General features: G+C 47.7%; 1 protein-coding gene across 2 annotated transcripts in view; it reads left to right on the top strand.

Annotated features, from left to right (window-relative positions):
* The window catches only part of VLDLR (very low density lipoprotein receptor), a 546,560-nt gene extending 521,568 nt beyond the window's left edge, over window positions 1–24,992 (top strand). The window contains exons 17-19 of one of the 2 annotated variants that reach the window (XM_069625743.1): window positions 19,258–19,332; window positions 19,784–19,953; window positions 24,298–24,992. In XM_069625743.1, the coding sequence (XP_069481844.1) occupies window positions 19,258–19,332; window positions 19,784–19,953; window positions 24,298–24,333 (281 nt within the window). In that variant the 3' untranslated portion in view covers window positions 24,334–24,992. The remainder of the gene's footprint in view (window positions 1–19,257; window positions 19,333–19,783; window positions 19,954–24,297) is intronic. The other variant, XM_069625744.1, reaches the window with a different exon arrangement.
* The last annotated feature ends 1,099 nt before the right edge of the window (window positions 24,993–26,091 follow it).

The raw sequence follows: 26,091 nt of genomic DNA, 5'->3' as shown, positions 1-26,091 counted from the left end.
GATCGCGAGCTTTGGCTCCGCATGTCTAACTTGGCGAAACAATTACCACCGGAGCTCCAGGAGGAGGCAAAATCCATTATCGCGGATGGTGAAGCAACATCGGATCACATGATCGACGCGGCAGTTGATGTGGCCGAATCGGGCTTCAGGCAGATGGCGCACGGTACAGTGCTCAGAAGGCAGGCCTGGATGAAGGCTACTAACTTTAGACCTGAAGTTCAGGCGTAGATTCTGGACATGCCATTTGACGGTCAAGATCTCTTTGGGGAAAAAGATAGACGACCATTTGAAAGCAATCAAGACAGACGCTGACACAGCCAGAGTCATCAGTTCTTTAAAGGACAAAAGTAAGGACCATCGGCCTTTTCGTCCCTTTAGAGGTTCATCTTCCAAATTCAGGGGATACAGTCGTTCCTCCTCCTATGGTCAGAAAGCACAAGGCGGCACGTACCAAGGCAATAAATATCAGTCATCCAACAGATACGCCCATAGAGGCAGACGTGGCTCCGCCCAAGGGAAGTCGCAAGGCAAGCAGAACTGACGACCAATCCCCCCCCTTCGCCACGCCCCGGTGGGGGGAAGGGTGAGCCAGTTTTTCCAGCGCTGGCGGTCAATTACATCGGACAAATGGGTGTTACAGGTGATCCGAAAGGGTCACACCTTGGAATTTCTGGACCAACCTCCTTCCCTGCCTCCAATTCCCCGCGGAGTACATATGCTAAGCCAGGTCATGTCCGAAGTGAGAAAACTGCTCCAGAAGGCAGCAGTAGAACCAGTACCCTATTCTCAGAGGGGAAAAGGTTTCTACTCCCGATTCTTCCTGGTCAGAAAGAAAAACGGTCAATGGAGGCCCATCTTGGACCTGAGGGCTCTCAAGTTCATCAAGCGCATAACTTTCAAGATGGTAGCTCTACAAGGGGTGCTACCTTGGTTAAACGAGCACGACTTCTTGGCCACTTTAGACTTGGAGGATGCTTATTTCCACATCCCGATCCATCCAGCACACAGGCAGTTCCTCAGGTTCACAGTGGGAGGGCTCTACTTTCAGTTTCAAGTGCTTCCGTTCGGCCTAAAATCGGCGCCAAGAGTTTTCACGAAATGCCTGGCACCGGTAGCGGCAAGTCTCAGGAGAGCAGGAACGGACGTTTTTCCATACCTGGACGATTGGCTGATAAAGGCAAGTTCAGCTGCAAAGGCTCGTTCGGCAGTGTCAAGGACGGTCCAACTCCTAAAAGAGTTAGGTTTCTCCATCAACCAGACGAAGTCCTGCCTCGTCCCCAGCAAGGTAGCTCTCTTCCTGGGAGCCGAGCTAGACTCCAGCATTCCCAGAGTGAGACCATCCACAGAGAGAATAGCAGCGAAACTTCGAACTTCCTACAGAAAGAGACAACATCTGTGCGCTCTTACAAATCCCTATTGGGCATGATGTCATGCATATTCCTCATACCGAACTGCAGGCTTCGCATGAGGCCGGTTCAGGAAGCTCTGGACCACCAATGGAAACAAGCTTTCGGATGCTGGGAAGACATTGTCCAGATTCCATCGATGTTGCACAAGGCCCTTCGATGGTGGAACGCTCCGAGGAATCTTCTACAGGGAATGCCGTTTCAAGCACCGACATCGACCCTCCTGCTGCGGACGGACGCTTCCTTATCAGGCTGGGGCGCTCATCTTGCGGACCTCCAAACCAAGGGATCTTGGTCGGCACAAGAGTCCCAACTCCACATCAACGTGTTGGAGCTCAGGGCCGTAAGGTTGGCGCTGAAAGCCTTCCTACCGGTTATAGCTGGTCAAGTTCTTACAGTCCAGACAGACAACACGACCTCCATGCACTATACAAACAAGCAGGGAGGCACAAGGTCTCAGATTCTGTCGCAAGAAGCCCAACAGCTATGGGCATGGGCCTTGCACTACGGGATACAGATCAGGGCAGAGCACCTTCCAGGAGTGGGCAATGTCCTAGCGGACAGATTAAGCAGAGAATACACAGCGTCACACGAGTGGGAGTTTGACGACAGAGGAACCTGACGGATATTTGCCTTATGGGGCCATCCGCAGATCGACCTTTTTGCCACCAGGTACAACAAAAAATGCAAAAGATTTGCGTCAAGATACCCCGAGCACCAATCGCTGGGAGACGCGTTCTCAGTGGATTGGTCGGGGAAGCTCCTCTACGCCTTCCCACCCATTCCCCTCATTTCGAGGGTACTTCGCAGGGTGAAAGAACAGGATTGTTCCTTGATTCTTATTGCACCCGATTGGGCACGGCAAGTCTGGTACCCGACGCTGAGACATCTATCCTGCAAAACCCCGATTCGTCTCAAATCACATCATCTACTGACACAACAGAACCACAAGGTCCTCCACCACGACCCGAGGAGCCTGTCCCTCAAAGCATGGTTCCTGAGCAGCGTAAACTGATGCACCTAAAGTTGCCATCAGAATGCTGGGATATCATCAGGGCCGCTAGAGCCCCGTCCACGCAACTCACCTACACCAGAAAATGGACCAGGTTTTCCAAATGGTGCGAGACCTCTGCGATCGATCCCCTCACGGCCTCGGTTGACCAAATTCTGCCTTACTTGTTGCACCTGGCTAAATCAGGGCTCTCACTGTCTTCTATCAAGGTCCATCTGTCAGCCATAGCGGCCTACACAGTAACCGCGGAGACGCAAGCCTTGCTCTCCTTACCAGCGATCAAGATCTTCCTGAAAGGACTGATGCGTACTTATCCGCCTACACCTACACCAGTTCCGGACTGGAGCCTCAACACCGTCTTAACAGCCCTCATGCAACCTCCCTTCGAGCCCATACATAGATGCGATATGAAATTCTTGTCCTGGAAGACATCCTTCCTGGTAGCCATCACATCGGCCAGAAGGATCAGTGAGTTACAAGCTTTGTCTTCGGAACCTCCTTTTACCTTGTTCCAGAAGGACTGCGTCATCTTAAGGCCTCACCCGAAGTTCCTCCCCAAGGTACTTTCGGAGAGGTCATTCACTGAGCGCATTGTTTTACCAACCTTCTTCCAGAATCACGCTTCGGAAGCGGAAAGGACATTACACTCTCTAGACGTTTCTAGAGTGTTGAAGTTTTACTTGTAAAGAACCAAGGAGTTCCGCTCCTCAAACCGGCTATTCATTTCCTTCTCTGGCCGTACCAAGGGCCAACTTATATCCAAACAAAGCCTGGCACGCTGGGTATCGTCCTGCATCACCCACTGTCATCAGTTGAAAGGCGACCCTTTAACTAGACCGCCGTCTGCGCACTCCACCAGAGGAAAGGCGGCGTTAACAGCATTTCACGCAGGGGTGGCCTTGAAAGACATATGCAGAGCTGCCATGTGGAGCACTCTGCATACTTTCGCGAAACACTACTGCCTGACTGAAGATGCCAACAAAGAAACTGCAGTTGGACAGGCAGTGCTCTGCCATCTTTGTATAAGGTAGGACCAGCCTCCTTTCCCACCTTTCCCGAAGTATGTAACCGTGGTGTTGCTGCATGGTAAAGGTTTGATCAGAAATATGTTTTTCTGTAATTATGCATATCTGTTTATAATGGTGGCATGTTTTAACTGCTTGGTATTCTATTCAAGCATCTGAATCTATGAAAGATCCAATGCTGGAGAAGTCTTAGTTACTTACCTGTAACTGTATTTCTCCAGCATTGGTATCTTTCATAGATTCACATGCGCCCGCCCGCCTCCCCTGAGAGGCTGCTCCTATGCTCGGCATCCATCATACTGTAATCTCTACGGTTCAAAATCTGAAGATGGCTGCCGGGGGCGGAGCTTAAGCCCTGCCACCTCATTGGCTGGGGCCATAAAGGACCAAAGTGATGGCTATGTACATGCACTGCTAGGTGGCAGTGTATTAAAAAAAAAAAAAAAATTATTTAATTTATCACCGAGGATTCCCAGTCTGACGACGGGGAATATTCAAGCATGTGAATCTATGAAAGATACCAATGCTGGAGAAATACAGTTACAGGTAAGTAACTAAGACAAATGAGGGATGAGGGAAGTAATGAGGGATGTCAGGATGGGAGATGAGATTTCAAGGAGGTGCGGAAAGAGGAGATAGAGTAATTGGAACGGATAGAGGTAGAGAGTTCCAGTGTAGGGGGTGCAGGGGAGGCAAAGAGCTGAAAGGATCGGAAACACAAGGAGGTGGAGGAACAGAGTAGGAAGGGATTGGCGGGTCGGAGGGAGTGAGGGGAGCATATAAAGTGAAAACCGAAAGGTAGGAGGGAGCAAGATCATGAAATGATTTAAAACGAGACAGGAAGTTAAATTTAAGTTGGGAATGAAAGGGAAGCCATCCAAGATAAGTGAAGAGGAAAGAGAAGGCAGAGTATGGCTGGCAGAGTGGTAGAGGGATTTGAGGCGGGGCAAGATGAGAGGCAGGGAGTCCAAAGAGGAGAGTAGAGCAGTAGAAAAGACTGGAGAAGATAAGGGAAGAGATGAAGAGTTTGGCGGCATTCAAGGGGAGGGAGGAATGGATTTTTCAGACATTGAAGAGGTGGTGGCGACGGGTGCGGGAGGTAAAATGTGGTGGGTAAAGGAGAGGGTGGAGGCCTACATTGCGAGCAGAGATGGGGAGATTAGTAGGGAAGTGAATAAAAGGAGGGGGCAGCGTGTTGGAGGGAAGGAAGAAGACTTCAGTCTTATCTGTGAGGGAGAGAGTGGATGACCTCCCAGTTTTTGATAGCAGTAAGACAGGAAAAATAAGGTGGATGTCGGGCGTGAAAGGAGAGGAAAAACTGGGTGCCATCAGCGTAGAAATGGTGAGAAATACCGAAGGAAGAGATGATGGGGCAAGAAGGGAAATATAGAGTGAGAAAAGGAAAGGGCCAAGTACAGAGCCTTTGGGAACACTCAAGTCCAGGGGTAGAGTAGGAGAGGTATGACCACCCCAGGAGACAGCGAAAGAACGGTTGGAGGGGGTAGGAGAGCAGTTGAGAACAGAGCCTTTGAAACTAAAGGAAGAGTGTTGAGAAGTATGGGATGATCGACTGTCAAAGGCAGCAGAGGTCAAGGAGGACGAGGACACAGGACCGCTTGGAGTGGCGGGTGCTAGTTGGGGCGCAAGGATGTGAGTATATTTTTGGGTAGACTTGGGTTGTGATCCGGTCCTGGGGTCGTCTTTCAGGGGGCGAATGGTGTCTCCTACTTATTCCGCTGTAATTGGGCGGTCCAGTGATTACGGTTGGGGATGTGGTGGCCCTTTTTGGGCAGTTGCCAGGTATTGCCGTTGCGTCTTGACCGTTGGGAGGGCAGTCATGATTTCCTTGATGATCTGTCATTAGCTCATGTTTCTCAGTGTGGTGTGGGTTGCCTTTCCTATCTGCTAGGCAGGATGTTCCGCGAGTGCAGTTTCTTAAGTTTGTGCACCATGAGGCGGTTTGCCGCATTGCTATTTAACTAGTCGCATTGCTTGGTATAGGCCAAGACTCGGGCTCATTGGTCCGCTAGATTCATTTCCAATGTTGCTTTCACTTTTTTGAGTTCTCGACCTGCTGTTATGGTTTGGTGCTTTTTGAACCTGCTCTCCATTTCTGTGACTCTCGCCTCTAGTTTATTTTGCTGCAGTTTGTTTTGTCGTCTGTGCCTTGCCCTGCTGTTGATCGCAACCCGATTACTGGTTTCATTGCGTCCCAGATGATCGCCTTTGAGATCATTTGTTGTATTCTCCTTGAAGTAGTTTAAGAGTTTCTGCTAATTACGTGCTGATGGCTATGTCCACTAGGATCTGGTCTTGCTTCTTCCAGTATTTTTGCGGAGGCTCCGGCAAGCCCTGCATCCGTAGGTGCATGGTGCCTGGGACATGGTTTCATATGGCTCTGTGCCCTATTTGTATATGCTCAATGCATGGGACGAGTGCACTGTATGTCAGTAGCGGGTCAGTCCTTGAGTGCCCTTTATGGGCGTGCAAGAAGAATGTGTAGTCATTTGCTCCCTTGTTGGATAGACTCCAGATGTCTGGTCTCGGTTTCCCTTAAGAATTCTGCCATGGCTAATGCTTTGACGGTCTTTCCTAGTTGGGGGCAGCGTTTTATCCAGATTCGGGTCCGCAGTTAAGTTGGTCACCTCCAGTAGATGTCCTTTGGAGAAGGCCGTGATGACTGCTAAGAGGTTGTGGAGGAAGTGGTCTTGCGCACAGTTTGGGCAGTAGATTGCTGCTAAGGTAATGGGCAGTTCAACCAGGAGGCCTTTCAATAGTAGAGATCTCCCCTCCGGGTCTTCTGACTGACCTGCGTTAGTGGCAGGTTGTGGCTGAGCAGTTCGGCGACACTTTATTTTTTGACCTGATGAGGCAAAGTAGTCTTTCAGGTAACGTTGAAAGGTGACCTGCTTATCCATTCCTAGGAGGTGTTTCTCTTGTAGACAGACAATGTCTGCTGCGAGTTGGGAGAGCCTGTGCTCCACCAATTTTCTCTTCCCCGAAGCATTTAAGCCTTGTACGTTCCAGGTAGTCATAGTGAGTTAATTAGTGTTTCCCTTTGGTCTTCTGGGCCATCTAATGCCATCTCGCTAGCTGAGTTGCTTCCTGAGGTTAGGATTGCTTTCTGTTGTGGCTCATCTCCCTGCAAGTCCTGTCCACTGTAGGGTGTTGCCTCATTTCCCTGTGCTGTCTCCCACCCAAGTCCCAGTCCCCTCCCCCAACAAAAAACAGGGTTTCCGGTCCAGCCTTCAACCAACAGGGCATCCGGCCGGGCCAACGCTACCAACTCGCTTATTATTCCAGTGAACCTTGCAGGTCCATCGATTTGCATTTCATAAGTTCCTTTAGCTGTGTGTTTTGCTGCAAGGGTTCAGTCCCCTCTGCCCACTTAGGTCCTGGCTTGTGGAGTCCAGTCCTTTTTTTTTTTTTTTTATTTTTTTTTTGGTTGCGTGGAAGTCCCACGGCGTCAATTGATTTCTTATGCGGATCACCTTTATTGTGCCCGTTTCCTGGTGAGCCCAGGTGATGGTGGCTTGGCACAGCTTTGAGGCTCGGCTTGTCGGAGGCTTGTCCATTAGCAGTTCTTTTTGTTATTGGAGGGGGCCCTAACCCCCCTCCCCCCCACACTCTGCATCCACCCTCTACCCGGGACCAGGATCTCGGGGATTCCTGCTGTGCTCTTTCCATATTGGGCTTTGCTTTGTCTGGTTAGTGTCCTTCTGCCTCAGGATGCATAAAACGGTCTGCTTCTCTTGGGGAGAGGACGTATCAGGGTTTTCCTTACCATGTGAAGGTGAGGGCCGTGGGGAAGCTCCAGCAGTATGATCTTTCTCTCGTAGAGACATTCAGTCATTGGGTTTAGAGCCTTTCTCTTTGCCAGTGTAATTGCTGCCAGATCTTGATACAAGGCTATTGTGGCATCTCTAAAGTGTGTGCGGCCTGTGCTCCTGGATTCCAGCATTATTTCTTTTATCTTTATAGAAATGTACTCTAGCCAGTACATCTGACGGCGAGGAGGTGCTTTGTTTTGATCTTTCTGTAGACTCTGTCGAGTTCTAGTGGGGATTCGTCCGGAAGGGTTATGAAGCAGAACAGGTAGTTGACATAGTCCCCCAGTTCCTGGTTGGAGATTGATGCTGGGATTTCCCTCAAGAGGATGTTGTGCCTAGATCGGTTTTCTGCACCTTCCTGTTTGGCGTCAAGTGAATCACATCTGGCCTCTAGTGCTGCGACTGTCCACCCCTCCCCAATTTCAAAGTTCCGTTCATAGTGTGGTTTCTATTTCCTCTGATCTAGATTCAATTTTCTCCACCACTCGCTTGCCCAGGGTTGAGATCTTGCTCTTCACCTCTTCGGTCCCCTTTTGATATTCCTTGGTGATGGCTGCTAAGAGTTCTTGTAGATCTGATTTTGTAACTGTTAGTGATGTCTGTTCGGGGCTGGATACTGGGTGGGTACCTAGTGCCATGCTTTCATTGCGTTCCCCCCTCCTTTTTGATTTCTCTGTCATGGGTGTTAGTAATGCTGCGATGTCTGTCTGTTTGGCTGACTTGAAGTTCTTGGACATTATGTTGGTCGTCCCTACTCCAGGGGAATGGAACAGTCCTGTTAGTACCCCGTCCCTTATTTGTATAGTTCAGCTATCGGTGCCCACTGTTTTCTTGGTATCGGGCGACACCCCTGCTGCGTTTTCGAGTGATTGTGGTGAGATGGCAGGTTTTTGGGGGCACCTATGCACCACTGGGGGTGCTGACAATCCATTACTCGGGGTGGGCTTTTGGCTCGGACAGCTCAGATATTCGTTTTATTAGGATGCCAGTGTCTGGGCGGTTGGCTGTGGTATGTCCTTTGAGGCCAATCCAGATCGTCTCACCCGGCGTTATTGGGCCACTTGTTGCACAATCATTGTGGAAGGGAGTTCGGCTTAACCTTCCCCTGGGTCCCTCCCGGGGGAGGGCAGGTCCAAGCTGTGGATGGGTCCCCCTGGATGTTGTGGCAGGTGCTGCCTTACCTTCTGCTGTTAATCTGGATGTGCTTTTGGTGCATGGAGGCAGCTGCAGGTTCTTGGGGTGCCTTTTGGAGGGGCGAGGTTAGCTCCCCTGTGATTTACCTTGGCACCCTTCTGGGGTTCCCCCTTGTAGACTGCACCCCACCATTCTACCAGTGTGCCGTCGGGTTCTGTCAGGCTTTACAATTGCTCCTTATCTGGTCGTATTGTAGCGTGTGCTTGAGGATGGTTTGAGTACGACTTCAGGCTGTGCAGCAGCCTCTCTCGCACAAGACCAGGCCCTGGTCTAAGTAAACGCTGTGGGCCGCAAAAAGTGCCAGCCCCTGCAGAGCTCACGGGTGCCTTTTTCTCCTGAGTCGCTTAGGGGGACCTTTCAGATGGGCTGAGGGTGCTTCACGGGCCTCTCACCTACGGCCGTTCGCCTCTGCTTTAGCTTAGGCCCAGTATGTGTGGTTTGTAGTTGCCTGGACTGCGTCTTCATCCCTGCAGCTAGGCTCTTTGCAAGGGTGCTGATGGGAAGACAGTTAGGTGGTCCCCTTTCGTGAACCTTCCCCTTTGTTGGCTGTCGGCTCACTCGTCTCGGGATTAGGACTGGCGAGTGGGGTCGGGGGGGGGGGGGTTTGCCTCTTAAATAGGGGCTTGAGGATGGCTTCAATCCATTTGTCAGTGCCTCTCGTGCAGGGGATCAGGTCAGGTTTACTGCTGGGGGCCGCGTAGTGCCGGCCCCTGCAGAGCTTTCCCGGGAGGCCTGCTTCGAGTGTATTTGTACTTCTGAGACTGGGGCGGGAGGCCGTCAGGCACTCACTCTCAGGGCCGTGTTGGACCATCGCCCACCGAGCAGTTGTGCGGCTGGGGATTCGTTGGGCTTTCCTTGGTTTAGGGTGGCCTGAGTGTTGCCCCATTGGCCACTCTGTCTTTCCCAGTTCGTGTGTGTGGGGTTCAGGGGGGTGGGGGGGTTCCCAGTCTAGTTTGGCTATTGGTGCATGGCTGGTCTCCCCGCTGCGGCAGTACACCTTTGCTTTCGCCAGAGGCTCAGTGCAAGTGGCGGCTGGCTGGCTGCCCTTACTGCGTTTTAGGCACCGCATTCGGGCTCCTCACGGGGGATGCAGCTGGTCCACTTTTGTGCCCCTTCCCCTCAGTTAGCTGTTTGCTGGCCACTCCTTCATTCTTCCCGGGGTCAGGGCTTCTGAGGTATGCAATTGTTGCTTGGGTGGGGGGGGTTGCTTCTGACCCCATGTGGTCCGCTGCCCATGCTGCTGCCCCTTTGGGTTGGTGATTGCAGCAGTCCGCCAGGGGTCGGAGCTCTTTCTTTGGTTTGGATCCTCCCCCGACCTGGTGCGTGGTTCCAGAGGTCCAGACTCCTACTCTGCTGCTGTCGCAAGATTGTGAGTGGGCTGCGGTGGCTTCATTTGGGTGGGCAGTCGGTCCCGCTCTGAGTGTGGGTGTGCGATTCGACCTGAGGGAGTGAGTTGAGCCTGCCCAGGGGTAAGGCTGTAGGTACCTCTGTGTTGCCCTCGGAGTCATGGTCCAGGATTTGCTCGGTTGGCAGACACCACCCGCGGAATCTAAGGAGTCAGCCATTTTGCTGTTGGGTCCTTCCCTGCATCTCGTCCAGGCTCTTGGTTCCTGACTTTGTTTGGGGCTTAAAATTGGCCAAAGCCCTCCAGAACTTCAGCTTTCAAACAAGCCGTAGGTCACTGACTACAGTCTCACCGGGGCATAGCAGTTGGATGCGTGGCACCAGCTGGGAGCTCTCGGAGCCGCTCTGACCACCATGGCTCCAAGTCACACCGCCAACAGTTACTTTTTAACCTGACCGTACATTCCCAAACTACGTTAGCAGCACACAGTCTGAGCGTCCAGGTGCTGGAGAGCTCATCTTAACCGTGCTTCCCACCAATTAGCATGACCATCCATCACCTCACTGGTCTGCCGTCAATTAGAGCTTTGAACTCTTCCTATGTTCCTTGCTACTGAAGAATTCAGGGGAGTGAAGGCACTCTGCCCTCGTGGATAGGTGTGACCATCATGCTCGTCAGCTTCTTCTCCCCACCTGACTGAAGACCACGAATTTGAGCTTTCAGTGTATTAAAAGGCTATTTTCTAATATAACATTCTTCTTGTTTTTGTCTGTGCCTTCTGAACAGGAGCTTTGTTCTTTCACACAATTTGTATCCAATGTCAGCTCACCCCAGTCTGATATGGCCTTGGCTTCTTGGCTCATCAAACTCGTCTTTTTTAGTTTCGCCTGTAATTCACTTGTTTTCTAACTGTGACAAAATGAAAAAGCGTCCTTTTTTTCTTTTGCTCAGCACTATCGTATGTAGTGGGAACATCCATCTTTTACTGACTCCTATCTCTTCATCTGCTTGTATTTCTTTGCATATTTACACCTGTGAAATAACTTGATAGCTTAATTATTTCTGTAGCATAAGTTTCTTCATCTTGAACCCAACATGTCATGTATCGCAATACTTTCTTGATGCCTTATAGAATTGCCTGCATTCTCTGGTCTCTGCATCTCTTTGTCAGCTTTGCATTTGCATGATGTCATTATTTCGCTTAGTTTATTTAATTGACCTGTTTTCTTCAGGACGGTCACTCGGACAGCCATTATACCCTCTCATATGAGGGTATGGTTGCCTCAATGGGAACATTGCTTCCAGGATTCTCCTTGGTATCTGTAATTTAAATGGCTTTGTACGTGTCATATTCTGTTTTCCAGCAGATAGGCTATATGGTCCAAGAGATTGAGGTGGGGATACTTTGGCTCTTTCTCTACACTCTTTTTGCTGCCACACCCAAAGGCTCAAGTGTGATGCCTGCCAGGACCAGTGGTTGATAAGTGGGTCCTCCTGGTGTACCTGAATTTGTAGATTACACTTGCGACAATTACTTACAACTCTGTATGTCTCTTGTCCCTTCCCCTCATCCCACACCATCTGCAGGTGGGATCTCCTGTTCCAATCCAAACCAATTAGTAAACCATGCAAAAGACACCATGTAATGAGTGTCTGTTTTGCCCTGATGAAAGTGGTTGCATTCTGGTAACACCACTGAAAACTGTAGGCTTTTTTTTCTTTTCCAAACCTACCAGACAAGTAAATAATTTTTGGAAACTCAGTGGAAGTTTGGATTATGATCCTCTTGAAGAAAACACGAGGACAACTCAACTCTGAACTAAGTCCTTTAAAGAAAACTAGGAAGACTGGTTCACAGTATACAGGAGAGCAGAATAAATTACTATGGCCTTATCCAACACTGCCTTCTGAGAAACAAAAACGCAGGAAACGGCCTAACCCCAAAGAAGCAAAACTTCGAAGGGATCTTTTGCCGGCCAGAAACACAAAATAAATATTTTTAAAACCTGTGGATGGAGAAATGGAATGCATATTTTTTCATCTTTGAAGCAGTTTTAAAAAAAAAACAGAACCCCTCAAACCTCAAGAGGGCACCCTAAAATAGAATTATAAAAAAACAAAAATGCCCCAGATACAATAGACCTGCCTGAGTCTTTAAATGTGTGAACACTCCCTCCCTCTTAACATATCAAGAGGAATCCTTCCATGGCTTTAGAAAATTGCTAAAACATTGTTATTCAACCAATTTTAATAAACTGCTCAGTTCCAGAATTTGTAGATAATGATGCTTTCACTGTATTATCATATGTTAGTAAATATCACTAATTCCTTTGCATTACTGTTCATCCACATGTAAATACCTGACTATTAATGTCTAAGCTGTCTGTAACTATGCCATGAAACCCCAGGGTCTGGGTGTGTAATTAAATAAATGAAATATGCAAAAAGACAAGTGCCTATGCATACTTTTGTTACTCTGAATGTTTGAAAGGCTACTACACCTTCTGGAAGCATGTGGTTTGCGATCTGGGCAATAGCATTGGGTGTCAAACATGGTCTGTCCTTCAGGACCTGTTTGGCTAGATCTGTGATCATGTCTTCATGCTGCTTCTCCTTATTTCAATTGTGCAACTTCCCATTAGCTTTGACCAGCCCATCAGTAAGTGAATGGGTATTTCTAAGATACCCTGACCATGACTGCTGGGATTTTGTAGGTTTAAAAGTTTGCTGGAGGATTTTTGCTGTGGCGTTATACTGTATTTTTAGGACCCAGTTTGGCCATACTGGCTGTGTCCTGTACTTTATTTCCATTTTTCTTTTTGGCTGCTGTATGTACTTCCTGGACTGTCATTAATCATCCATTGGTGGTGTGTTGGTTCACTGGGTGCCCTGTGTTCAGACTGTTCCTGGGCAGTTTTCCTGCATTCTTCCTGTGGTAATCTGGGAGTAATGCCTTGAGATGGCAACGCTCCACTTTCCAGAAAGGAGCCGTGCTACTACTCTGCCACTGCTTTTGTTTTGGGCAGTCTTTGGGTTTTTAGTGTGGACAGTCTGTTGCAGTGTTTTCCGCAGGCTGAGTGCTGTTTGCCATCTGGCTACGCTTAGTCTGGTTCCAATGCCTTCTGGTGCAGTATGTTTTTGCTCTTGGGCCATCTTACTGTGAAAGATTTTTTTTTTCTTTTTTTCAGGGTGTTGGTCTGGGGGCAGAGGGGAGGAGGGGGTTCACATCTTTGGGGTAACTGGATTGCTAACATGCAAAAGACAAGGATTTTCTGGGTTTTGCCAAATCCTGAGCAAGAGTCTCAAACTAGTGCCTGTTAGTACTTGGCCCTAGGTCTCGGGCAGGTGGGTGGTTCTTAGGATTTGTCCTCTGAGGTCCCCTGGTTTTGCAGGTTCCCTTCTACTGCAGTTTGCCATAGGCTTATGTTGTCCAAATCGTACTTTGCTTGCTTTCTGGTGCGTCAGGGTTTCGTATCTGCAACTCGAGATAGTTGCCCGTGGGGTTGCTGCAGTTTGTGCACCTCTAGGGTAGAACAGACTTGCCTGACTTTTCCCTATAATTGTGGCTGTGCCTACTAGATTTGTCCAGTTTATTCATAAGGGAAACTTACCAACTCTACAAACTCCTATGAAATTACTTTGGACGATTCCTGTGCACTGACACGTTTCCTGTCTCTTGGGACCGTGGAGTTTCCTACGAGACTGGAACTTTAGCCTATACCCTGATTTATTGTGACTGTTAAAACATTTCCGCAGGCAGGAGTCTAATGCAGGAATGTAAGTTGCACTGTTTAACTGATAGTCAATCCTGCATCTGATTTCTACGAGCAATGAAACTTTCAAGGGTCTGGTATTGAAACACTATGGCACTTCCCTCCTCCCTTATTTCTATATGTATAGCTTGGTGTACGTTTTAGTGCTGCTATATATTGGAGGTGAGCAAAATGTGACCTATCCGTGTGGCATTTTGGATGCTGAACAGGACTAGTTTACCTCAGCTCAGGGTTTCCTTTTTCACCCCAGCTTTTACCCTGTATGTATTGGGCCTACCAAGTAGTGGTCATACTGGAAACTGCGCTAGATGTGTAGGGTTTGTCTAAGGCCCTTTACCATTTTGTATACATAGTATCTGTTCAATCCAAAGTAATTTGTCTTTATAGGTAATTTTATTATCGTGTACAATTGACAGCTTACCAGCTGTGTTTTCTTTTTTGTGGGGGTGAGGACTAGAAATAACTTTGCTTAGTGCGAGCCCACCTCCTCCTTGAGATGCGCCGACTTCTTTGGCGTAGCTACTGTAAAGGAGCCAGTACGGGCCTGCTCCAGGTCCCCCACTCCCCAAGCACACGCTGAAGGACCACAGGAGACGGGGATCGATGAGTAACGTCTTACTTTATTAACAGAACACTGCAACTGCCAGCCCCTCCCTAACCCTCACTTCCCTTGGGAAGAGCCCGCAACAGCAGACTTCCCACATAAGTGTGGGTAGGCTCAAGTGTGGGTAGGCTCTGTGTCAGCCCAATGCCTTAGGCCTGACATCTCCCGCCTTTTTAATTCAACAGTTCGCTCGTATCTCTTACCCATTTCTTCTGAGTCCCTGCGGCTTCATGCGACTGCTCTGCTGTCGCCGAGGCGCCTCTGGGGTTGAGGGTCCCGCAAGTTTGTGCGTGCGGCGCTCTGGCCTTCATCTTCAGATGCTTCGCTGTCTCCTAGGTAGGGTTCATATACCATGTGCCGGTCTATTGCTTCCTTATTTGGTTCCCATCTCTCGTGGAGTGGGGTCAGCACTCTTTTGAATTGAGACGTTCCGGGTTACTGAGGAGCGTCCTTCTCTTTCCGCGGTGACCCTGGTCCCCTTTCTTCGTGTCACTGTCAACAGCGCGGGGCAAACGTGGCATCATCTTTCCTGCCGGTTGACTGGCGCATCAGCACTTGGTCGCCTGGTTCATCGTTTGACTCCTGTGCCTTCCTGCACCCGTCTGCCGTTTGCTTCATTTTCTTTCTCCTCCAGATCGTTTCCTTTGGCTTGCAGCTCCAGCGGTGTCAGGGGCTTGGTTGTCGGGTCCTCTGGTCTCATTTTCACGGGCCGCCGGAACATCAGGTCTGCTGGGCAAACCCCTGTAGTGCTGTGTGGGGTGTCTGTATTCTCGTAGTAATTGGTATAAGGCCTGTTCGAACGGCTTGTTTGTTATGTTGGCTATTTGCAGTGTTCTTTTGATATTGCCCATGAACCTCTCTACGGTTCCTTTTGCTTGAGGCCATCTAGATGTTTTCTTTCTGTGATGAAAGCCCATGTACCTGGCGAAGTTTTGAAAGTCAGCGCTGGCGAATGGCGGGCCATTGTCCGATTTTATTATTCTAGGGACTCCATATGCAGAGAGCATACGGTCCAGGGCTGGGATGATGCACGTGGCAGCTGTGTTGTCCAAGATCTGTGCTTCCGGGAAGCGTGAGTGTTCATCCACTAGTACTATGACACATGTGCTGTCTCGCATAGGTCCGGACACATCTACTGCCAGTGCGTCCCAGACCCGGTTTGGCAACTTGGACATTTGCAATGGGTTTGGGTGTGGTGGAGGGGCAAGTTGTGCACAGGTTGTGCAGCCCCCCTACCAGTGATTCCACGAGGGCGTCCATCTTTGGGAACCATACTTTGTCTTGGGAGTAGTTTTGTTGCTGCCACTCCGATGTCCTTCATGTGCCAGCTGTATTATCCTCTCACGGAGTGATTCGGGTATTACCACTTTGCAGCCCTTCAGGATAATGTGATCTTCCACGATTGAAAGTTCATCTCTGACTTTGTCAATCCAGTATATGTTTTGCACTGTCTCTGGTTCGTGTTTTGCCTGTTTCACGTGCGCTCGTTTGTCCGTTTGTATGCAGTGCTTTACGATTCGCTTGCAAGGTCTTGTTCGGATTTGCTTATCACTTCCAGCTGTTCTATGGGGAATGGCTGCAGGTGATGAATTACATAGTTGATGTATGCGTCGGCTATGGAGGGTTGAGTCTGTGCCGGGCCCGAGGGGTGTCGGGATAAGTAATTGGCCGGATTGTTTTCCTTTTCTGGGCGATGTTTAATGCTGAATTTGTAGTCTTGTAGCCTCAACCCCACCTTGCTATCCTCTGAGGCATTCTTGCTTTGGGATCGCCGTAGATGGTGAGCAGTGCTTGATGGTCAGTGACAACTGTTCCTTCCCGTACAAGAATAGGTGAAAGTATTCACAGGCCCACACCACTGCCAGGCTCTCCTTCTCAGCCTGGGAATAGTCCTGTTCTGTGGGCATGACGCTTCTGCTGGCGTATGCCACTATGAATGTTTTTGCAGGTCCTCGTGGTCCTTTTGGGATAGGATCGCCTCTAGCCCCACAGGGCTTGTATCTACGATGACCTGCGTGTCCCTTAGAGTGTCGAAGTAAGCCATGTGTTCTGCCATTGAAATGGAATGTCGGATGGATTTGAATGCCTGCTGGCACTTCACTGACCAGGTGAAGGGTTGGTCTTTGCGCGTGAATAACCGTAACAGTTTGCTCACCATTGCGTAGTTTTTGAGGTATCTCAAGCAGTAGCTCGCAAGTCCTAGAAAAGAGCATAGCTCCGATGTGTTGGTGGGGGGCAATGCCAAGTTGTGTGCCGCCACCCTGTCTGGGTCTGGTCTCATGCCCTGGACGGAGAAAATATAGCCAAAGAATCTTGGGGATCCCTTGCCGAACTCACATTGGTCTTTAAGCATGAGGCCTGCGGTTTCCATGGTGGCGCGCACATGGTGCAATGCTGTTGTGCTCTTTAGTTTTGCCGAATACCAGTACATCGTTTAAGTAGTTTACAGTTCGGTATGTGACGGATGACTTTGTGGATCCCCTCCTGAAATATCTCAGCGGCCAATGAGATGCCAAAGCTAAGGCTCTTGTATTGAAACAAAACCAGATGTGTTACAAAGGTTGTGATGTATCTTGATTCAGGGCTTATTTCTATCTGGTGGTACCCTTTTGTCAGATCTAGTTGAACACCTTGGCTCCGTGGAGGAGGTGGATCATGTCGGTGATCCTCGGCACCTGGTGTCTCTCCCTTTCAATGGCAACGTTGGTCCTCATGTTGACTCCTATGTGTATAGATCCATCCGGGGATTTTTTTGGAACGGGGACAATGGGTGACACCCAGGGCGTCTGTCCCTGAACAGGCTCAATTACTTGCAGTTTCATTAATTTGTCCAATTCCTCCTCCACTTGTCTCTGTATGTTAACTGGTATTCCCCTGTAATGTTGTGCCACTGGCGGCACGTCTGGGTTGATGTGTAGGTGAACTTTCCTATTCTTCAGTTTGCCCAGCCCCTTGAACAGCTTTGGGAATGCATCATGGATCGCCTTTGGGGTAGCAAAGTACTTGTATGCCATTATTTGGTACAGGATGTGTACCGGGCCCATGTCGACTGCTGTTTTAAAGCTTATGATGCATTTGCTATTGACCTCAGTCTTTAGGATGTGCAGGGGAATTTTTGCAACAGGTGGCTAAGGTGTGGTTGCACCATATGGGTAAATGTCCACCGTGGCCGTGCGGATTTTCGGTTGGCGAGCTAGTGAGTTGTATGCTTGTTCACTGATCACTGTTGCGCCCGTGACAATCAGGAATTATACTTGTGTCGTCTACTTGTAGTGAGGATCAGGCTGTGCTGAGAGGCTGTTGCATTGTTAAGAACCTAGACGTACCCTTTTTTCACTGATCGTCCTCTGAGGACAGTGTTTCACTGCTTGAGGGCGTGCACATTTCTATGTATCAGACGAATCGCCTTCTCTGACTGCGTTTCCTTCCTTCTTGGGGTCGCCTGTCCTCCTTGCAGAGGCGCTCCTTGTCTCTTTGTGAGGATTTGTGGTCCCACTCAGTCCGAGTGCTTGTCGGCCTGTGGCGGGCGGTCCTGTGGCGTTCTTGTGTTCTTTGTCTGCTGGAAACTGCTGGGGGGGCATTTTTGCACACTGCCCGGAAGTGGTCGATGCCACAGCAGGTGGCACATTGTTGCCCCACGGCAGGGCAGTCCCTGTGTGCGGATATCCATAACCACATCTATAGCATGTGCCCTCGGACCGTCCTCCGCCGTGGTTTGTGGACAATTCTAGCTCGACTGTCTGCGGGCGTGATGGGCTGTTGTATGTTTATTTTACCCAGGTTGTCTAATTGAGATTCAACAGCAGCTTCCATCTTGGCTAGGGCTAATATTTCTTCTAATGATCTTTGCTTTTGTAGCAGTTGTTTTCTGAAAGATTGGGACAGACAGCCCGCGATTACTTGCGACCTTAGGGCCTCATCATTTGAGTAGCGATGAAATTCGCAGTATTTTTGTTTGATGCGCATTTGCATTACATAGTTGTCTAGTGACTCGCCTTTTTCTTGTCGGATGGAGTGAAAGATGTGGCATTCGTAATCTATTGGTATGCGGGGCGAAGTATTCTGACAGTTTGCGATGTCCTTATTTTACCCTTATTACTGTTTTTATTATTTATTTTGATACCCTTATTTTGGTATGTTATTTCCATTATACAACTATCAGAATATTTAGTGTAGCAGTACTTTGTGAGCCTTCAAAATGTGGTTTCACAGGGCTGTTTGGGATCAGACTGACAGCCATTTTTTTGTGATTTTGACAAGATTGGACACAAATATGAGAGGTAGAGTTATGGATAGCAAAGTTTAACTGTGGTTCAAACGTTGCCTGAGGTACCCCCAGAACCTGGGTTTAAAGGAGAATTGGGATGGCCCCTTTCTCCCAGTCTCCAGTTCATGCACTCTTCAAGTATGGCTTTTAAGGTTTCCAGCGCACTTCACTCATCCCATTGTTTAGTTCCAGCTGTTTATTTTTAAGTGTTCTTGAAGGCAGCTCAGTCTGGGAAACATGGAAGATTTCAGAGCATTGGGTACATGGAGGCTGCCTCACCCTCCTTTTTTCTCTGCCTGCTATAAAAGTAGATTCTCCTATATCTGCCACCACATGACATGTTCCTTATTGCTTTTGGGGTCCAACACCTTTGGTTCACAGTCCTCAACCTGTTTTGGGCCCAAATGGACTCCACAAACCTTCCTGTGCAGTCCCCTTGCTTGTCCTGTTCCAACCGCCACCTGGTCTTACCTCCGTCACCTCCATGACCTTCACCAATCTCATCCTCAGTGCCTCCTTTTATCCATTGCAGTGTGCTGTTGCCCAAGGAGATATGTATATGCTGGGGAACCTCTCCATAGCACCTCTGGGCTCTGTTTCCTCTAGGTACCTGGCCCCCTTGATCACCCCACTAGAAGGCACTATAATCTGGCCGTATACATTTCCTGATCTGTATACAACCTAATGAAACACAAAATCACGTTTCAGTGATAGTTTTCTACAAAGTGTCTGAAAAGATGGTATTTTGTTACCCTTTTTACTGGTATGGTCTAATCGTTTAAAATGTTTCTTCCTTATTAGAACACGACGCCTCTGTTTTTGAAGCAAATCAATCTGCGCAAGGATCTTCAGCTGCTTGGGCTATTCTCCCTCTTTGTAAGTATTTCAGAGGATTCAATGAGCAGTGTTTGCTTGTCGCATGTAATGCTGCTGCATGGACGTGCATTAGGAAAAGAAGTTGACATTTCATGATTTATATTCCTCTGGGATTCTTTTACACAGCCATCTCGATTTGTGATTGTATGTTTGTGAAGCATTTCAGCTTAAAGAGGCGATACCTGCAGCTGTAACAATGACTTCAATTTAGAACGAGTAGGAAATCATTGCATTATTTAATCATTCTAAACAAAAGTGAAACCTAATAATTTGGCAGCCTTGTTGCACCAACTATTGTAAGCATGAAGTTCTAATTTGAGCGCACTTATTTTACTGATTAAAGAATATAAAGGCTAAAACTAATCTGCTTTAATGTGAAAGGTAATGGCACAACCATACCTGCAGGTTAGATTTCACTTTCCTATATAAAAACAGCCTACATGTCTTCTAGTGCTACTTGCAATGGCGGCTGCTGGTGGTTACCTCGTGTGGAGGAATTGGAAGCGCAGAAACATGAAAAGCATGAACTTTGACAATCCGGTGTACTTGAAGACCACAGAAGAGGACCTAAATATAGACTTAAGTCGGCATGGCGCTTCAGTAGGACACACATACCCCGCAGTAAGTTTACAGCAATGATTTCAAACTGATGAATTTGCTAGAAATTGTGACCTATTCAAATAGTACCTTTTTGAGAAATGAATGTATCCCCATTACCTCTGGACCAACCTCCTGGCACATGCCCCCCAACAAATACTGCAATTCTATTACTACCCTGTACCTAGCGCCACAGTATATACGACCATGTACATATTCAGTCTCCTTAAACTATTTGATTTATTGTGCATTTGTAAGGTGTGTATACATCAAGTAAATTGTGTTCCAATTGTCCACAGGGTGGGAACATGGGGAAAGAAAAGTAAATGTAACCATAAAAGATAGAGGCCGACTTAGGTTATATTCACTTCTAATGCACACGGTCACCCGAAGGTAGTATGGTGCTGGAGAGGGAGATAAAGTCAACCAAGTATTGAGCCACAGAAATAAGCCAAGAAGAGCGTGGTTTTAAGCACTCTTCCGAAGGCCAAATGATTATAAATTTTCCTCATCGCTGGAGGTAAGCCATTCCATAGGTTGGCCGCAACTATGGAAAGGCGTGACTGCCTATCCTAGTACAGCGAAACTTCGGGACAACAAGATCGGCGGTAGAAGAGCGTATACACTGTTCAGGCTGATGGCGGAGAAATTTGGCCTGATGGAACTACACCCCTTGACAATGGATGGCCCGGTGAACTATGCACATAGCCTTAAATCTAATACATTGGCTGACCAGCAACCAGTGGAGTGAGCGCAGCACCGGGATAACGAGTTCCATATGGGGTGCCCGTTGCCAACCTAGCAGCCAAGTTTTGTATACGTTGCAACCACTGTATGTAGCCAGTCGGCTGTGCCAAATACGAGTTACAGTAGTCGATGTGGGATAACGCCAACAGCGCAACCACCGGAGGACGAAGTGGTTCAGGAATCGTAGGAAGAACTTTCTTCAAGATCTCAAGTTGGTAGTGACCCGCTTGACACACAGCCGCAACATTGATTCGCCATAGAGAAGCGGAAGGAATAACCCCAAGGTTTTTCACCTTGCCAACTGGGCAAGGGAGAGAATAGAGTGGAGGGCCAAACGGCAGTGACCCAGACTTCAGGGGTCAGGGGGACACCCAACCACCAGGAACTCTGTCTTGTCCCCGTTAAGTTTGAGCCAATTGTGGTCCATCCATTCACCAACGGCCATCAAGCAACTCCGAAGGCACGACGACACTTCAGTGTGATCCCGATCTAACTGGATCAGAATCTGGGTGTCGGCATAGGAGTAGCAATTGAGGCCATGGGAACGGATGAGGCACACCAGTGCCCAAATATAGATATTAAATAAAATCGGACTGAGACGAGCCCTGGGGGACGCCACAAGTGAGGTAGCAGGGGGAAGAAAGAAAAGGAGTCATGGCAAGAGTTTGCGTACGGTCCGCCGGGAATGAGGTAAACCTGGCTAGTACCTGGCCAGATATTCCTATCTGAGCCAGGCGTGATAACAGAATGGGGTGGTCGACTAGCCCTTGTGAGCATGCAGACCATGCAAGTGCAGAGAAGGGATGGGGGAAGTAGGGGACAAGTGCTAGGTGTAACAGAGATTAAGTGCTAGGGTCTAAGCAGCTGCACAGTGATTTGGCGAGTGGTCAGCTGCCAATAAATACAGAAGTGCAGGCCTGTGGTGGCATAAGCCAGTGGGTGCCAAGGCAAGTGCCGGGAGCGGGCAGAGGCTGAAGGCATGTGTCTTGTCCTGGCATCCACCATCGGGTACACTAAACTATGCCTTCTAATGGAAGGATCTGAAGGTGATTGCCTGGTATGCGATTCTTCCCATTGAGTCGTTCCTTGACATTCGTGTTTGTCCTTTTTCTTTTTCCAAAACACTCGTTTTCACCTTTCTAATAAGCAGTTTCCTCACTTAGGCTGCCCTCTTTTTGTTAAATGTTTTACAAAGGTAGCGGGCGCCCCTCTCTCGCAAGAACAGACATGATAACCTGTTCAGTGGTTATTAACCACTTGAGAGTTCGCAGCCACTGCTTTTACTCACTGTGCCTTTCACAGATGGGAAATATCCATTTGCATATCAGTCTTTGTCCTGCCCAGGGGCAGTCCAGCACCGAAATACAATGGCAATTCCAATCTGAACGAGAGTGCCACCAGCAACCCCATACACGTGTTTCACCCTTGTTGGGGATCATCAGTGAGGTGAAGCTGATGCCTCTCTAAGCACAGTGAGAGGGAGACCACGTCTGGTTGCCCCCAGGAGACCTAGGGTTACCAATCCCAGGTTCCTTAACAAATAGTTTTACAAAGGTAGCGGGCGCCCCTCTCTCGCAAGAACAGACATGATAACCTGTTCAGTGGTTATTAACCACTTGAGAGTTGTTAAATGGTTTCAACCTCTGAAAAAAAGGGACCAACTAGAGGTGCACGCTGCAGATCTATTGCAGCAGCAAAGATGAAAAAGTAGGGTTCATTCCTTTCCGTTCCAGAAAAACCTTCATGCTTCTGATGACCCCACCCTGTTACTAGGTCTGCTGCCGTCTCTGGCATTACTGCAAGCAGTAGTACTGCAGGCCTCCATGTCGTAGTACTATTACTACTAGTAATGGAGGTGGTGATGCCGGTGGTGGCAAAAGCAATGCTACCGTGTACATTCTATTGCTGTTGGGTCGGCTACATTGTGGGAAGTCGCTGAAAATGCAACCTTTTTATTTGCCGTTTTGTTGTAATAGGTTAGCATGGTGCACTCGTATCAAGGTTTAGCGTTTCCATTCACTTAAACAAAATGGTGGACGCTCCAACTAAGCAATCTTAAAATGTCAAAATAAAGCTGGATTTGAATAGTTTTTGACTGGGAAATTGAGGACGAATATAAGAACATATTATTTTGCCCAATTTAAGCCTCAGTTAAGTTTACATCTTCCTTCACAAACACATTAAACATGTCTAGATACTCTGGGGTGGGGGGGGGGTGACGGTTTATGCATGAAAGTACATGTCCATTCAGGGGAGCCCAAATTAGGCCATGCATGGGTGTTCTCCTTTTCATGATGCAGGCAATTTATCTCTTTATTTGTGACTGACTGTCTGGACTGTCCATTAGTGAAGGTCATGTTTGTCACCCAGTAAACTTGCTTTGAGTTGCCTTTGCAGGTTGTGCTCCCTACTCGAATCTACTACCTTGGGAAATGTGGCAATATCAGTGTGTAAGCTTTTTCTGTGCAATCTGTGTGCGTACATATACAGCAATAGAAGGGTTAAGGTGGCTACTAGGAGACGGACTTTGCCATTGGACTGTTGGGGAAAAATTGACAACCGTGAATTGGGTCTAATCCGGACTCAAGATAAGGGGCTATGCCAAACACACTAAAGTATACAATAACGGTTACCAATGTCTGCCCCACCTTTTTGCCATCGGCACTGCTCAGTTTGGGGGCAGTGAGGACATCTGCTATAGCAAAGACCGACTAATGTTCCATTGGCATTGTCTCCCCATCTGATGGATCTGAAAGTTTGGTTTTGGAGTAAAGGGGGAAAGACGAGAATCTTGTGCTTTTTGTTGCAGATTAGTACCCCAAACTCTGCCTGTATGAGAGCTTTCTAAATGTGGTGTTAGAAACATTTGTGTTCAGAGAGGAAACTTAAGCTCTTTGTGGTTGTGCATTGGCTGGATATGTCGGATGGTTTTGGAGATGTAGATGTGTTGCTCAGTCTAAGATTATTTTTTTTTAAACACTGCATGGCTAGTTCTCTTGTGGTGGAGAGAAATTGAGTTGGTCAAAAGGGTATGTATAGGAATTCCTATGTACAGAGGTGGTTTGGCAAATACATTTTTCTTGTAACCCAAAGTCAACCAGTTGGAAATACACTATTTTGCCCCTGAAAAACGTACTTGAACATCCCAAACAGCAAAATACTTGTTTATTTGGAGCACTTGATGCACTTTATCCCATTGCAACCTTTTGGACTAGATCCTTAATAGATCATTATTGTAACTTTACTGAAGCAAGACATTCGGACCATCCAGCACACTAGATTTGCCTTTTGCAGCCCATAGTCAATACATAACCTGTAGATGTTAGTATTACCAGATCTTTCAGGGTCTGAAAGATTAGTAACTTTCGGGGGTTTTAACAAAAAAAATGTTTGGATCCAACCTTTTTTACATTTTGGCCGTTTAACTACAAATTAATATTTGCATTAATCTTGAATGAAAATCCTGAAGTGCACTTCAATACCACCCCCTTGTGCCCCACGCTTGTTATGCCTCATGAAGACCTTTTTAGTGTTTATTTGCTGTACAGTGTAAGCAGTTGTTTAATTGGCCGCTTGCTCAGCAAAAAGTTTGGCACTTAATCCATATTTCTCCTTCCACAGATATCCATTGTAAGCACGGAAGATGATCTACCGTGAGCAGTTTGCCGGCATTCACCTCCCACCTTCAGCTTACCACACTTGTACAGTTTATATTTCTGAATGGTAACCAGGTCAACAACTGAACAAATTATCCCACCCTGGAAGAATGCGACGAGCACCTTTTTGTATGCGTGAAACACATTTTGACTTTAATTTGTTTTGAAATGCTTGTAATCGACACCCCTTGTAAATATTTCTTAACAAAGCAGTTCGGTATTTGATGTGGTTACCATTTATTCTATAACCCTTGGACATTTGTCAGTATTAAACACCACATGCAAAGTACTGTAAAAAGCACTTTCCATAGAAAGCCATATTCCAGCAATGAAATTTGTGCTATAGTGACCCCTTAACTGTACATATTTGTATACACATTTGTAAATATTCTGAAAAAATGCAATCACTATTCTTAAGCACTTTGAAATTTGTATGTATATAAGATTCTGTACAGACTTTGGCCATTTTTTTGCTGGGGCAATGGCAATAGGAGAAAACGGGTTACTCTGGTCAAATTGCCAAAAAATAATTTGTAAAGGTAATTTTGTATGTGTGAATGTAGTTGGAATGTCTTGACCGTGCCCTTTTTATAAGAGGTATGCAGAGTGAATGCTGTGTTGGATTTCTGATACTGAAAAATAAAACACAAATTCCTTAAATGTTTGTTTTTTTGTGAAGTTTTACTAGCTTTGGTATTTACTCCATATTGGTGGGAGGTAGTTTACTTAACTATTTGTTAGAACCTGATTCGGAGAGGCTTACCCTCATTTAATTTCATACTTGATGCTCTGTGTAATGGTAGCCAAATGGTCTCTGCTAGAAGAACGATGGAGTTTTGAAGTGTACAGATTAAATTATTCCTAGTCGCCAGAGTCTGCCCTAGCTAGTATAGGAAAGAATCGCAGCAGTTGAAAATCTGATATTGATATTAAAGCTTTGGAGTGGGTCATGGTTTCATGAGATTTGAGGAGTTCTGGCTAATTCGCAAATACCCATGATATCTTCAGTCTAGCTTTTGACTTGAATGTTCAATCTAGGTAGCAAGATGGCACGGAAGAGTGTACTAACAGTGGGGGAGTGCGCTACTCTGCCTCTCCTCCAGTCACGCCGCATTGCACCTAAAATGCTAGAAGCAATCTCTTGTTGAAAACTGTTGCCCTGCTCCTCATTGGGGCGGGGAGGGCGGGCAGGTGGTTCATGCCCTGTAATTCCTCTTGCTGCATCTGGGCTCATGGGGCCAGAACGCTGTGTGGCACATTTGGGGTCTCCTGCAATGGATCAGTGCGCTTCTGACTGGCGCTGTGAGGTAGATTGGGTTCTTTCTGTCCAGTGGTTATTCACCACAGGCTGGGATGTGGGTAATCAACGGAAAGGGCTCGGAAGATGGAGGGAGGTGATTCAACAGCTTAATGGGAAAGTGTTCTGATCTGATGCCAAGGAAAGATGCTCAAACAGCCCAAGAGCTGTGCCAGCTTTCTGCATTGGACCATACTATGGTGGCTCACATACAGTAAACTGAGGTGGTGGCCATGTTCTCCAAGAAGAGTTCCTCTGTGAAAAGCAGTTCCCTGTGACCTGAAGCAATTGGAGATTGAGAGGAGAGTTGTATCAGTGTTCCCTCCTAAACTGACATGTTGGTCTTGGATTAAGCTAAACTATTGAGAAATGGAAGTGTCTCCGCTGCCCCTTAAAGATTTTCATGAACTACCAAGATTGACCATGGAATACAGGCACTGAAGGCCACTGTGCCCTCTGAAG

This window comes from Ambystoma mexicanum, chromosome 6p (assembly GCF_040938575.1).
Source record: "Ambystoma mexicanum isolate Mex_15411 chromosome 6p, UKY_AmexF1_1, whole genome shotgun sequence".
Classification (NCBI taxonomy): domain Eukaryota; kingdom Metazoa; phylum Chordata; class Amphibia; order Caudata; family Ambystomatidae; genus Ambystoma; species Ambystoma mexicanum.
Note: the sequence above shows the minus strand (reverse complement) of the source record. Positions and strands in the feature narration are given on the sequence as shown.